The 15786-nt window shown below is 39.2% G+C and overlaps 1 protein-coding gene across 2 annotated transcripts in view; it reads right to left on the bottom strand.

Moving 5' to 3' along the window:
• Nucleotides 1-15786, bottom strand: part of LOC124158921 (probable G-protein coupled receptor Mth-like 3) — a 50828-nt gene that overhangs the window by 4568 nt on the left and 30474 nt on the right. For both annotated transcript variants that reach the window (XM_046534345.1, XM_046534346.1), the window contains exons 2-5: nt 11645-12492; nt 9113-9191; nt 2776-2957; nt 818-986 (exon numbers count right to left, since the gene is read on the bottom strand). In XM_046534345.1, the coding sequence (XP_046390301.1) occupies nt 818-986; nt 2776-2957; nt 9113-9191; nt 11645-12470 (1256 nt within the window). In that variant the 5' untranslated portion in view covers nt 12471-12492. The remainder of the gene's footprint in view (nt 1-817; nt 987-2775; nt 2958-9112; nt 9192-11644; nt 12493-15786) is intronic.

The raw sequence follows: 15786 nt of genomic DNA, 5'->3' as shown, positions 1-15786 counted from the left end.
AATTGTTTAAATTTTTACCGAAGTACAATACACAAAAATCAGTCAGCTTAACAGAGCAGCTGAGCAAGGTGACTTTTCCACAAAATGCGAAACTTTTACCATTTTATCATGTTATCTTTTTACCTTTTACCGTGTGACATGCCGCAAGTCCGGAGTTTTTTGGTTGTTTTTATGATGTAATATCACAACTTTGTTTGTTTGCCTCTTCCTAAACCCCCCTCCCCATTTCAACCGCCCCTTTCCTCTTTCCTCCCCCACCACATTCTTCCCTTTGATCCTTTACCTCCCTCCCCCATCTATTTTTGAAGATATATATACATTGGAGGTGGAATTTTTTTAAGTTTATATTAGTACATGAGGGTGATTGTATAATAATTTAAGTACTCTATTAATAAATAGTGGGCAACAAGATATCTTCGTTTATCATTGGTTATGTTATTCCACGACATCTCTCTTAAGAAAGTTTACTCCATTACCTCCCGGTGAACTCATATGAGATCACTTAAAAATGAACAGATTTTGCAATATCTGTATGTATATTTGCATATCTAACCTCTATGCTAAATCTATTAGGTTTATTTCTCTGATATCAACATGAGATTTTAAAAAGTTGCTCTATAAATTAATTGATATGCAAGCTTTTTCCTGGTCTCATATGAGATCACCGGAAGGTAATGAGTGAATATGGAATAACACATAGTTAAACATGAGTTAGTGAATTTTCCCTCATTAATTCCTTGTTCATAATCGAACATTTAATCATATTGGCCGAAATGTGTTGATATTTTTAGTTAACTTCTGCAATCAATTTACATACCTATTCTTGTCTCCCTTGGCACACCGCCACTTGTCTTTTTTGTCGGTGCACTGCCTGTTTTTCCTGTTGATAATGGAAATGTTGTAGGCAGTGTAAATAAAAAGGCACAGGTTCACCGACAGTATGATGGCAACTGGACAAATGAAGAAAATCATCCTCGTAAAATCCTCTGAAATGAAAAGAAAAAGACTTAGAATACGGTCTTTCATTTCCCATCGCAATTCCATATAATTCAATAACTGTAAAATGGAACTTTATACTTAAATCAAAACTTGATGCATTTACGTGGTGGAAGGGTTCCATATTAACAATGATAACACTTTGTTACTTCCACAAAATACACAGTTTCTATTTATTACCGGTTTCGGCTATTACTTCATTTTCAAATACAAACAATATATGGTAGGGGCAGGTATATATATAGTGGTTGTTGATTTTGGGGTGGGGGGAAAATTTTGGAATCAAGCTGGGATTGGTAATTCGTGGAAAAGAATAGGGGGGGACACAGTTTGTCAGGTGGGTTGTTGGGGTGGAGGGTTTGGGAGGGTGATGAGTAATAAGGGGGATGGGTTGGGAAAGGTTATGTCTTCCTTATGAAAACCTTGTCAACGACATGGCCTCAGACGGCGGCAGCCGGGACCAGAAAGGTGTCACACGGTGTTTTCCCGGCATTCATACTTAGCCGTCGCGTTTTCGCGCGCTTGAAAATCTTCGCTTTTCATTTAATCGCGAAAAATAGATATTGTCATTTAAAAATCTAAACGGTGAAATACGTACTCCAGGAGTAATAATCTTTCGATTTAGGCAATAAAAAAATAACAGGAAACCACCCCATTGGTCGTGCCTCTGGACAAGCTTTACTAAACCTTCTTCATGTAATGTTGCCGCGAATGACTTCCAATGAATTATGCGTATGTCCTGAAGCTTATCGCTCATTTGAAAACGCTTCTAGCAAAATATTCATTTCAGCGTAAAGATGGAAGTCAAACGGCACTAGGTCGGTATTGCACGGTGGGTGATCGAAAATGCCCCATTGAAATTGCTCAAGGAGCAGTAGGGCTGCATCAGCGCTGAGATGACGGACGTTGACATGGATTAGAAAACTTCCAGAAGTCAGCATGTTTCTTCTTTTGTTTTGAATGGGAATGGTCGTAATTTTTCACGCTGAGCAGCTGCATTAACGTTAAAATTCTCTTTCATCGGCATAAAGGACAAGAAAAGTCAATGAAGCCATTCGGCGAGATTTATGGCTGTCGCTAGGGAGTGCACAATAGTCGGGGAAGCAATTTTAGGCAGTTTGGTTCATGAGATTGCTACTAACCTTAAACTAACAACTTACGGTAAGAAATGATTGAGCATAGAAAAATTGCAAATAAATTAAGATGTTTTCCTACCAATTATATTTTTTTCTTTTGGGTTAAACTGTAGGACTAGATAATGTTTAAAGATTTTCATTATTATACAACAAAATATGCATTTTAAAAATACGCAAAAGCCATTTTACTAATCCTAATTAATGTTTGCAACTTATTGTGGAAGATGAATGTTGTAGATGGAGTACATTTCCCTAGGTTGAGTTACAAAGTTCATGAAGTTGACTAAACGGCTACTTATACGGTGCGCGGCATCATTTATTGCACTGGCGTGTCTACATTTTTGAATTTTTCATAAAACAAAAAATAAATCAGAATTAAGAATAACATTTTCTTTAAAATAACGTATTATTCATTGTTATGGCATGCACTGAAGTCAAGATATAAATTTGCATCCGACGGACGGAGTGTTGCGCTTGAAATGTCCTCCACACAGCACTCATGCAGGGATCGGTCAGTCTCTGAAAATTCTCTGCCACTGTCGGGATTTGAACCCGGGTGGAAAGCCAACACTCTAGCCACCACACCAACCCGAACCCCCGGCTTTAGTTTTTACCGTGGAGGAATGGCATTAGCATTATTTACCGTAGAACCAGCAAGTGCGCGCAAAATCGGGCTGAAAGACGGTGCCTTTGGTGCCGGGATGATGCTCGGCGATGATCGCCACGATGGTGAGTAGAACTGGCATCCCACAGGCGTACAACGGGTAGAAGATGAGCTTCTTCCGTTCTCTCTCCTGAGGTTTCCCCGAGATGGACTGTGTAGGCCTGTGAATATAGGACAAAAAATTTTATTGCATATACTCAAAACGATACATGCCAGAATTGATTTGATACATTAATTTACATATTTGTTTTACATCTTGATTTATGGATACAATATTTGATTTTTACATGCCATTTAACAAGTTTTAATTCATTCTCCTTTTGTTTTCATTCTGATATCTACATCTACAAATTACCCTGCGAGCCACCTCTAGGGTGTTTGGCAGGGGGTGATCAATCACCAGCATGCAGCATGCATTTGGACTCCCACATGCACACCACACCGTCCAAGAAACGTCCCGTATAATATCAAACTATACTACTATATGCTGTTAGAAATAGAATATAGAATAGAAATTCAGAAACATGCCGTAAGTTTTACATAGGTTAGTAGGCTACACTACAAGTCATGCAATCTATTTATGCGTTCTATTGCTGCCGTTATAATCTCTTATTGATCGTGGAAAAAATGACATTCGGAATCTGTCAGTTCTGCAATCTATCTCTCTTATTTTATTTATATGATCTGATCTTCCGTAGTACGTTGGCGTTCGCAAGATATGGTTAACTTCGTCAGAAAAGACACTGCTCTTGAATTTATCTAAAAGGTTTAGTCTATTTTTCAATCTACGGTCCGACAGAGATTCCCATCCGAGTTTATCTAAGAGGTCAGTTACACTAACAAGACTATCGTAACGACCTTTCACATACCTGGCAGCTCTTCTTTGCACGCGTTCTAACTCTGTTATTAAGCCTTTTTCATGAGGGTCCCAAACACTGGCAGCGTATTCCAAATGTGGTCTAACGAGGGAAAAGTAGCTAATTTCTCTCACTTTGTCGTCGCACTTTCCTAATATTCTTTTAACAAAACCCATTTTACGATTAGCTTGACCGGTTATTTCTCGAATATGTTTATTCCACGATAGATCATTATTGAGTCTAACCCCTAGATATTTCACAGATTCAACTGCCTTTAACTGCGTGCCCCGAATGACATAGTTACGCTGTAGGGAGTTATTCTTCTTCCAGAAATTCATTACGACGCATTTTTCCAAATTTAATTCTAACTGCCAAGCATCGCACCAAGCTTGGATAGCAGCAAGGTCATTCGTTAGTTCATCTATATCTTTGCTGGAACGGATTTCTCTGTAAACTACAGCGTCGTCTGCAAATAATCGTAACTTACTCTGCACTACTTCGCCAATGTCGTTTATATAAAGAAGGAATAGGAGTGGGCCAATGACACTACCCTGAGGAACGCCAGAAGTCACTCTAACCTCATTGGAGACTGCACCGTCTAATACTACTCTTTGGACGCGGTCGCTCAAAAATTCTCTAATCCAGGAAATGACATCTTCGTCTAGACCATAAGATTTCAGTTTTATTATTAACTTTCCGTGGGGTACTTTATCAAATGCCTTTTTGAAATCAAGAAAAATCGCGTCTACTGGAATGTTGTCTTCCCCGGAGACTAAAATATCGTGGGCGAAAAGCGCTAACTGAGTTTCGCACGATCTGCTTTTCCTGAATCCATGTTGATTTCCCATTAATAAGTTTTGCGCGTCTAGGTGTTTCATTACCGAGCTGACTACGATGTGTTCAAGGACTTTGCAAGAGATGGACGTTAAAGATATCGGCCTGTAATTAGATGGCTGTTCCTTGTCTCCACTTTTAAATATAGGCGTTACATTAGCGATTTTCCAGTCATTAGGTACTTCGTGTTGCTTGATGGATTTACTGAATATTAACTGCAAGTAGGGGGCAAGTTCTGAGGCTAGTTCTTTATATACGCGAGAAGGGATTTCGTCTGGACCAGGTGATTTATTTGGACTAAGCGATTTCAATATATTTTCTATTCCGAGCGTACTAATGTCAATAGCTGGCATCTTATGTAGACAGGGATTGTCATCGGTCTCGGGTGAGTTTTCGGAAGGCTCCGTGAACACGCTCTTAAAGTAGGAATTTAATAAATTGGCTTTATCGTAACTGCTTGTCAACACATCTCCATTGTCGTTTCTCAGCGAACATACGGTAGATCGTTTGCCTTGAACTTCCCTAACATATGACCAAAATGCTTTTGGGTTATCCTGTAACTGCTCTACTAGTGTTTTTCTTTTAAAATTCGTGAACGCATTCCTGAACGCTTCCTTCGTGGCGGCTTTAGTCATCCTATATTTTTTAATTATTAGCTCGCGTTCATTAGCGGATAAATCCGTGCTGACTTTTTTCATTTTAGCATGACACGCTCTCTGTCGCCTCAATGATTTTCTCACTTCCGCGTCGTACCATCTCGATTCGCTGCCTTCTTTTACTATTTTACTAGGGATGTAGCTATTTATTCCCGAAGTTACGAGCGAAAGAAAATCTTTCCAAGTATTCTCTACATTTAACTTTAATACTGATTCTTGAAACTCGGGGAAAGCATTTTTCATATGACTCTTAAACCCATCAAAATTAGCTCTTTTAAAAATGAAAACTTTACGCTCTTTTTTAAAGTTTACAGCGGTATTTAGAGAAAACTTTGCAGTAAATACCCTATGGTCACTTATTCCTTCGACAGTGCCAACGTTTATTACCTGATGTGGTATATTTGTCGCTAATAAATCAAGAATATTTTCTCCTCTGTTTGGTGCGGATGCTATTTGAAACAATGAATTAGATGTGAAAGTGTGTAATAAAGCCTCGCAGATCACTTTATCCCTCCCACCAGGAATGAAGCTATAAGTCTCCCAATCTATAGAAGGTACGTTGAAATCTCCACCCACAATCAAGTTTCTTTCCGGATACTTGGATGCTACGCTGTTTATTTGATTTTGAAAATCCAGCATTGACGTTATATCTGAGTTAGGTGGTCTGTAATACGAACATAATAAAATAGTTTTGAATTTTGGACATTTAATTAAACACCACACAGATTCAACGCTGGTCTCAGTTACGGTTATCGCTTGGCTGACGATTGAATTCTTTACAGCTATAAAAACTCCGCCCCCAACTCGATTAATTCTATCTTTCCGATAAACAGTGAACGATTTTGGGAAGATCTCATTGTCTGAATCATCATCTGTTAGCCAACTTTCTGTTCCAAAAATGACGTTACACTTCGTACTATGAATTAAATGGTGGAATTCGGGAATCTTATTTCTTAAACTACGGCAATTAACCACAGCCACGATTAAAACTTCGGAAGTAGTAATATTGCGATTCGGGAATAATTCTGATTTGCTTTTGTTGAATAGACTATTCACAGGCTCTATACCGCTGATAAATGGAAATGCATGTCTTATTGTCACACTATCAAAATGACTTGAGCCTTGACTGCTTTTGAACGTGTTGCTCGACTGACGCTTCTCGTGCTTAAATGTAATACGTGAAACGCTGATTTTTCTCTCTACTTCTCTATTCTCATTTCTGGAAGAATCTTTGTCTGTGAAAAGTTTTGAACTTACCCCTTTATTTTTCAACCCACTAATATATCTACACTCTGCCCTACTCTCTACTCTAAAAAAGACCTACAGTGCTCAAATATGCTACTCGCTACACGACTAGCCGACTCGGCCGTGTAATGGACTCCCGAACGGTTCAGAGGGATCCGACACGATCGGATTGCCGGCCTAAGGTCCACGAAGGAGGCTCCGATGTCCGTGCAGAAACGACGCAGCCTCTGGTTTATGCCTTCCACTCGGCTCCAAACCAGAGAACCACGATCGATCCTCGGGACAAGACTACAAATCGAAAGCTCAATGCCGACTCCAATGGTCCCACCCACCCGCTTCACTTCGGAATTCAGATCCCGGAGGGAATCTAGAATTTCCTCAGATCCACGGAAGGTGGCATCATTGACGCCGACATGAGCCACGACCCGCAGCCTGGAGCACTTCGTGCCCCGTACCGCCGCACCAACCGCCTGCGTCACCTGAGGAACACCGCCACCAGGGATGCACCATGACGTTACACGGTCGCTTACACCCTCGCGGTCTGCCCTCTCCCGTAACGGGACCATCACACGACGGACATTGCTACTCCCTAACACTATGATCCCCCCCTTCCCACTCTGACGCCCCTTCCTAGGTGCCGGTTTCGGGGTAGGAGTAGGCACGTCAGGCACCTCGGAGTTTCCATCCGACAGCAACTGGTACCTGTTCGAGACGGGGACGGGATTTGCCTCAGCATCCCCCAAACCCCGTCTTAGAGTGACACTACCACCGTCCCTCCGAGACACGACCCTCCAAAACTCAGATTTACGGGGTGACGTGACCCCGTCATCGAGAGATGGACCTCGAGGAAGGCTCTCGATCGACCAGCCGCTATTTGCAATCGGGCGAACCCGTGCAGCCCCTGTGGCACGGCGACCTTTCGAAGAACCACCCCTCGGACCATTCCCCTCAGCGGTATCAGCCACCCTTTCAAACTGGGCCCGAAGTTCCCGCACCATCGTCTCCAACGCGGTAATGCGGTCTCCGAGAGCCTCGCATTCACCGGCGTTTTCAACTCCGGCAACGGGTGACCTATTCGAAGGCATCCTATCACTATCGCAACTTTGGATTTCAGAAAAGCTTACCTGACGGGAGATACGCTTAATAGATATTTGAGAGAGTAAAACAAACCGATAAACTTACTAGCTTGTCTCTTTTTAATAGATATTTACGCTTAATAGATATTTGAGAGAGAGTAAAACAAACCGATAAACTTACTAACTTGTCTCTTTTTAAAATATCCTTGATAAATTTAAGATATCCTTGTCCTGCTCGCTGTGAAATATATGTTAAGAGTAAAATTCAAAAAAAGAGTAGGTTAAATAAGAAATGCGAAAAATTGAAAATTAAAATTTCCCGATGCAGGCGACTAACTGTTGACATTCCGGAATTGTGGAACATTACTGCTAAAATGTAAAAAAAATTGCCAAATTAAGTGACGGTAATGAAATATGTGGGTATTAAAATGAATTTATAACTCAATGACAAACTTTGAACCTATAGCATACTCATATGCAAAAATAGAAAATACTATGAAAAAATCGTAGTATAAATATTCTATAGTGAAAATGCAGTAAAAAAGTGAGGACAGCGGTGTCATTCTCCGAACAGAAGATAAAAAATATTCTAAGATAAGCGTTCTAAGAGCTCTGAGGATGGATATATAACAGCCTACTACGCATGGGACCAAGATTGATGATAGCGCACCTCGTCAAAACCCAGGTCGTACATACATTAAATATTTATGTGGAATTACGAAGTTTTTTTACTTTTCATCATGTTCAGTAGACTCCATAAAGTCACGCCTGAAACAACTAATTATAACAATAGGGTGATTTCCTATTTTTTTAAATTGCCTAAATCGAAAGATTATTGCTTCTGGAGTACGTATTTCATGCTTTTAAATTTTTAAATTACGAAATCTATTTTTCGCGATTAAATGCAAAGCAAAAATTTTCGAGCGCGCGAAAACGCGACGGCTAAGTATGAATACTGGAAAAGCCCGAGTGATATTTTTCTGGTTCGGGCTGCCGCCGTGTGAGGCCACCTTGGTGCGAGGCTATGAGCGCCGATACGATGCAGGCTGCTAGCAGATAGCAGAGTACCCAGCTAGCAGGTAGCGCTTGGATTAATCAAGGATTATTAATTTCCTATCAAACAACGGAAACTTTCCGACCATAGGCAATTTTAATAGGTGATTATTAAGAGATGTTCCCCTGAACTCTGTGCCTTATGCATGCATTGGTAATCTCAGACGATGTAAAACTCCTGACTGCTCGTATAGCATCTAGGTCCGTGTGACGTCACGTGTATTGGCATCGCATGGGCGCCAATCTGGCCAATTTCAAATGAGGTTAAAATTGACCATTTACATTCGTCTAAACTGGGATTTATAAAACCGAATATTTGCATATTAATAATACACTAATGGTGGGTTGCGAATCGCAATCAATGCTTTTCGATTTCTCTGATGAAGGAAACTTCCCTATTATTGGGTTTTAGTATTGTGTGCGTTTTTGCTGGTTCGATGGTGCAATGGAAAAAAATAGAGACTATGGGTGAAGGAATACATCTATTGCCAAAACACGACTTGATTGCCATCGATGTTAGCATCACATTGCCCTATATTGATTCCTTTACTTTTCTGTTTTTTCCCTTTTTTTATATACACGCTATTTAACTTACCTGAATGTAAGAGTGATGTCAATGCACAACACGTTCAGCCAAAAAAAGGTACAGAGCATACTGAAATACATGATGAAACCTAGAAGAAATAAGAAATATTAAAGGATAAAAATGACATTTTTATAAAAACCACGTTTTGTGAAAAAGAAGAAAATTAATACCTACGGGCCCATAAATTATTGAAAATTTTAAATATGATTTAGGAGAAGGTAAAATAAATTTTAAAAGAACATTTCAGATACCAAAAATGAAAAACTTGGTGCGCATGTGAGATTATAAAATTAATAATTGCTGGTGAATATGTATCAGATTTTTCTCCTTGCGAAAGCTAGTGTAATGTTAACTTCTTCCTTCGATTTGAAATTGTTTTATGGAAAATGTTTCTTTAATCAATAGTTGACTGGACATAGTGACGGCAGAAGTTGCGAAGTCGAAAATTCCGCGTAGCAATGTCCAATTTTCAGAGCAAGTCATAAAAGGAATGGTAAATCGCAGGCTCTTGTTGAAGATAAACAAAAAAAATGTATAGGTGCTTTACGATTTACAAACAGTCACTTTATTTCATCTACTGTGGTTGCAGACTTTCCATTGGATTTAAGTGGCCATTTTTAGAACTCCTTATTTAATTTTTACTTCTAAATATTACTCGAGGTACTATTCCAATCGTGGCAAAAGTGTTAGTTCATTGAATTGCAATCCAGTTATGAGCTATCCTGAAAATTTCAGTTCTCTAGTTAATCAGGAAGTGGTCGAAATTTGAGTTGCAAGGTTTTTCCCGGTAGGACAAGTACGAAAGCAAGTATAATAAAACGTGGTAAAAATAAATCATGGACGCGTCAATTAATTCTTTTAAATAAATTATGGATCAAAGCCACCGTAAATATTTTGGTGTATCATTTTAGATGATTTTACGGCATCAAAGTTTTTCTGAAGTTTCTATCTTGCACGCCGAATAATCAAAGCATCAAATATAAACAAGATCTAATTTATTTTAGAAAAAATTGCATGAAATAATAAGAGAGAAAAAAGTGAGTCAAGAGAGTCTCGTTATGAGAATTTATCAAGGTGGAATATTACTGCTTGTGATTGGTAACATTAATCAAATATGTTGCCATACTTGTTCACTTTAAGTACTATTCAGCCAGCTAGAATTTCAGTAAAATATTTGTTTTCTCTTCATGGTGTATCGAACACTTTCTTTAGAAGGTGTTTGTTTATTTGAGGCCCTAGGCGTTTCTATTTCTGACCTGATAACCTTGCCCTGTGCCCATCCATTTTTCTCACCATTTTACGCGTCATTTGAGATCTGCGGCTGGGTCCAGAGTAGAAACACGTAATCAAAAACTACCAAAGAAAACTCTCTGGGTCCTATCTTCTCCATGACTGTCTTCTCTTTCTCTGAAATGGATTCGCGATCATGATAAATAATCTTTCGATAAAATTCGTCATACTAGCCCAATTCATGCTGGATCTCCACTTAGCGCATTTTCACTAGATATTGATATATTCAGTTCCTACGTAATTCTATTGTGTGTATCATCTTCTCTTAAGATTACGAAGTGAAACTGCAGTCACTTCTTATTTTATATATCAAGAAGTTGAATGATATGAAAAATAATGATAATATTTATCATGCCAACCTATTAGCTTGGTCGATAGAGTCTGTTATTTCGCGTCGAGGGCCCGTGTTCAGTACTCTATGGAGGCACAGGTCTTCTCCGATTCTTTGTATTTCTTTTGAGGTAACCTACATTGATCCCCTAATTTTATGATTTTCAATCAGAACAATGTTTTTGTGGGTGGAAATTCTTTCATATGCTCACGCTACGTCGGGTTTATTATGCGTTTGGTCTTAGTTGTTTTATCGAACTGATGGGTGCCATGTTGATAGTATTTATCGAACTAAATTTATCAAACTTGTTTGGTAGAAGTAACAGAAATATTCAATGCTCCATATAAATCCAAATTGCGAAAAGTTCGATCAGAAACCGGTATTTCTAGCTATGTTTTTTGCTGTGTTTACTCGCTTTCTGTAATTCTTTATCAATTAAATGTAGTGTACTGTTGTTCATTGTATTTCGGAAAGTCGTTATATTATGAATTTAAGTATAAATTGAGTGTTGCAGTGAAACATACTCTCAACTTTATTTTATATTTGAATTGAATAATTTAGATCCTTAATCCTTTTATTTTTTAGTCCCTTAAAAAACGTTACTCAAGCTGTTATAATGAAATTAGTGGGCAGTGCGATATCTTCGCTTGTCATTATACATGTTGCTCCACGACATTTCTCCGTTAAAATTTCATTTGGTAGCATTGTTGATTAACGCCTTGGAGTATAGGTCTAAGAATGACATGCAAAATTATATGCCAACGTTTTGAATACATTTTTATAAATATCTATTCTCCAGGTCTTTATTTTGCAAAGAGTTGTTTAATGATTTTCAATCACATCATTTATTATTGTGATAGCAATAGATCACATCATGTCGTAGGATCGGGAATGAATCAAAGAATATAGCTCGAACTCACCGAGAACCACGCACGCTTTATCCTGCAGCGATTCTCCGTCCTTCTGCACGACGGTCAGGGAGATGAAAGAGCACAGAAGACTCACCATGTAACATATCATGAGCTTCCCGCTAAGGTTGCACAGCTTCGGCACAATGGCGTACACCGCGATCGACAGCAGAAGGAACACACTCGAGACGATCATCCCGATCGGATAGAGAACGAAGAGGACGTGGAGGCAAGAGTCTTTGTCGCCCGACACTTTGCCACTGGAGAGGCAGATGTAGGGCAAATAGGTGTCCACCTCCGGGAAATACTCGACGCAGAAATCTCGTGGTCCCAACCACGAGCCGGACCTATCCGGAATGAGCAGCGATCCGTTGCCCAAGTGTAAGTAATGGACATCTTCTCTGTAGAATTTGGGCTCTAGGAGGTAGCCCAAGCAGTGGTTTCCGTGAAAGATGGCGAACTGCCCGTCCTCCAAGACGTGGGTGGTTCCCACCTCGTCGACCGTCAAGTTCGGTCTGAACCACCCATCCTCGGCGTGGTACGGCTCGCATTCGAGCGTGGTGAAGTTCATTGCCTGGTCCATGGCACAGCATTTTCTCAAGCAAGGACGGCCCGGAATATTGCATGGGCAACCGTACAGAACGCCGTCCTCTGACCTTACGGCTTGCGGAGGATAATGTATCCGCCCCTCACGGTCCCAAACGCTGCCGTCTGGGAAGGTTTGTGCGTCCGCTATCTTGACGGACGTGCGCTCAAAGCAATTTTCACCGGGCCTAACGGAGTGGAAGGAGGCCACCAGCAACACCAGGAAGGCGGACACAGAGGCATCACCAGGCATTATTTGGGCTGACTTTGGTGACCTGGAAAAAAGGATAAAATATTATTTCTTTAAATATTGAAGAGTGGATTTTTAAAAAGCATTTGATAGAGTTTACTGGGTAAATTTAATGGATTATCTCAAGAAAATAGGCGTAGATTGGAGGGATAGGCGACTGATTCGTAATCCGTATTTGGCCCAGACTGCGCAAATGAGGGTAGCGGTCGGTGAATCTGGATGGACAAGCATTGGCCGAGGAGTGAGGCAAGGCTGTCCTCTATCGCCGCTGCTCTTTATCGTGTACGCTGAGGAGATGGTAAGGGAAGCGTGGGATGAGTTAGAAGCTGGAGTAAAAGTGGGAGGAATGGTGTTAAAAAAATTCGCACTTTCACGCTATTAACTATGTTAAAGAAACGGTGTAATTGGGTAGTTTCCCTCATCAAAGAAAACGAAAGGCATTGATTGCGATTCGTTAGCCACCAATAGTGTATTATTAATATATAAATTAATTGGTTTTAGAAATCCAAGTTTAGACGAATGTTAATGGTCAATTATAACCTCATTTGAAAAAGGCCAGATTGGCGCCCTTGCGATGCCACTCCACGTGACGTCACAGGGACCTAGGTGCTATGCGAGTAGATAGGAGTTTTACATCGTCTGAGATTACCAATGCGTAGCCCCGCACCAAGGTGGCCTCACACGGCGGCCGCTGGAACAAGAATGACGTCACACGGGCTTTTCCCAACATTCATACTTAGGCGTCGCGTTTTCGCGTGCTTGAAAATTTTCACTTTTCATTTAATCGAGAAAAATAGATATGATCATTTAAAAATCTAAAAGCGTGAAATACGTACTCCAGGAGTGAAAATCTTTCGATTTAGGCAATAAAAAATAATAGGGAACCACCCTATTGAGTTTTTTATGGAGAGGAATGTGTATCATGAAGTACTTTCTGCATACGTTTTTCTTGCAAAAATATACAAAATGTATGAATACAATACAGGCTATAGAGTTTGGTACAAGTGGGAACAAATGATGTCTATTACTGAATAATATGTTACTGTATTTTACATACGTTATCTTTTAAGTTCCTTAACACGATGCCTCTTTTAGAGAACGTTTAACATTCTCATAATTCTTAGATTTTATTTTAAATATTTTTCCCTGGTAATTTACGTTACTTTGATTTAGTTATGGATTTAACGTGTTTTTAAACTTTTTTTTTAAGTTTAGAATTTAAAAAAATGTGTGGAGTCGATATACCTCGACCGAGTAATCGACATAGAAAAATCGAAAATTTTAAGTAAAATTAATTGGTAAATAGTGAAATTTCAAAGTAATATTACATTTGGGGTCATAGCCCGGTCAAATTAGCCCAAAAAAAGGGGGTACCCTTGCATAAATTGCCAACAAGCTAAAAAAATACTCAGTTCAAAATTGTAGAGCAGTTAATTTTGTACAAAATTGTCATCATACTTTTTTCTCTAAGATTTATCATTTCTGAGATAGAGCCATTCGAAATTACCCGTAGCTGCATTCTCAGTAATATGCATAACTGTATTATTGCGCTCTCTGAACATTATTGCACACGTAACACGTGTATTGTTCGAATGGCTCTATCTCAGAAATGATAAATCTTAGAGAAAAAAGTACAGTGACAATTTTTAGAAAATTAACTGCTCTACAATTTTGAACGGTGCAATTTTTATCGTAAAACCAACCGTTTGGCCGAAAAATCCAAAAACCCATTTTTGTGACCTTTGACCTTGAATAAAATTTTTTGCACTCACGGGATCGATGGGAACTTTTCAGGATTTCATAAGAGTGGTATCCCTAACGCTCCTGGAAATTTTCAGCTTGTTGGCAATTTATGCAAGGGTCAATGTCTATTTTGACCGGGCTATCAGAATCGGTGATAAAACGTTTCAAATGATGCATCATTTATTTTTCAACTACAGTTAAAAAAAAGAAACTGTTGTTGCAGTATTAACTTTTAAGTAAAATTAATTGGGAAATATTGAAATTTCAGGAGTTGGTTGGAGCGACTACGGAATGGCCAGAAAAAGACCTTGCTGTAATAATTAGCCCAAAAAATAGGGGTACCCTTGCATAAATTGCCAACAAGCTGAAAATTCTCATGAACCTCAAGGATACCACTCTTATGAAATCCTGAAAAGTCCCCATCGATCCCGTGTGTGCAAAACATTTTATTCAAGGTCAAAGGTCACAGAAATGAGTTTTTTGTCATTTTTTGGCCAAACGGTTAGTTTAATGATAAAAATTGCTCTCACCAAAATTGTAGATCAGAAAATTATCTACAAAATTGTTGCTATTTTTTTTCTCTAAGATTTACCGTTTCTGAGAAAAAGCCATTCGAATGTATGCGAGTTACGCATCCAATAATGTTCGGAGAGCGCAACAATATAGTCATGCATATTACGAAGAATACAGCTCCAGCCTACAATTGAATGGCTTTTTCTCAGAAACGGTAAATCTTAGAGAAAAAAAATAGCAACAATTTTGTAGATAATTTTCTGATCTACAATTTTGGTGAGAGCATTTTTTATCATAAAACTAACCGTTTGGCCAAAAAATGCAAAAAAACTCATTTCTGTGACCTTTGACCTTGAATAAAATTTTTTGCACACACGGGATCGATGGGGACTTTTCAAAATTTCATTAGAGTGGCATTCTCGAGGTTCATGCAAATTTTCAGCTTGTTGGCAATTTATGCAAGGATCAATGCCTATTTTGACCGGGCTAAATATATATGATGATGGAAGTTTCCGCGTAGTTTTGCAGTAGGCTCAGCCAGGCATCTGGATTGTCCTTCCTCTTTAGATGAATCGACGGACAACCTGAAAGCATAGCTGCGCCTATTATTTCTAAATGTATAGTATTTACTTATAATGATTATATTTAATTAGTATCGCTCACTTATGAGTGGAGTGTAAGGAGCACTGCATCTTATCAACGCTGCGGAGAATGAGTGCTTATTTCGAGCAGCTAGACTGGTACATATTTATGATAAAGTGGCTAGCATACCTTTACGGCACCGTTGGTTTTGTTATTCACACTCTCTACCGGCAAATCTCAGTCATGCGTATATAAATCAATTCCAAGTTCACCTTCAATGTCATGAAAACTATAAATACTTTAATTTTCAAGAACACCAGGTCTACGTTTACGTGACATTCTTGATATAATATTTATATATCGCGAATAAACAGTGAATAGCAGTGATAGGCTTTCGGACCTTTTTTGTATGAGGGCAAAGATAAGGAAGTGCAGAAGACTATCGCAGAGTATGTGAACCCCGGTCCAATTCTTCAATTAT

The sequence above is a fragment of the Ischnura elegans genome, chromosome 5, assembly GCF_921293095.1.
Source record: "Ischnura elegans chromosome 5, ioIscEleg1.1, whole genome shotgun sequence".
NCBI classification, from domain to species: Eukaryota; Metazoa; Arthropoda; class Insecta; order Odonata; family Coenagrionidae; genus Ischnura; species Ischnura elegans.
This window is presented reverse-complemented; position numbering and strand designations above follow the sequence as displayed.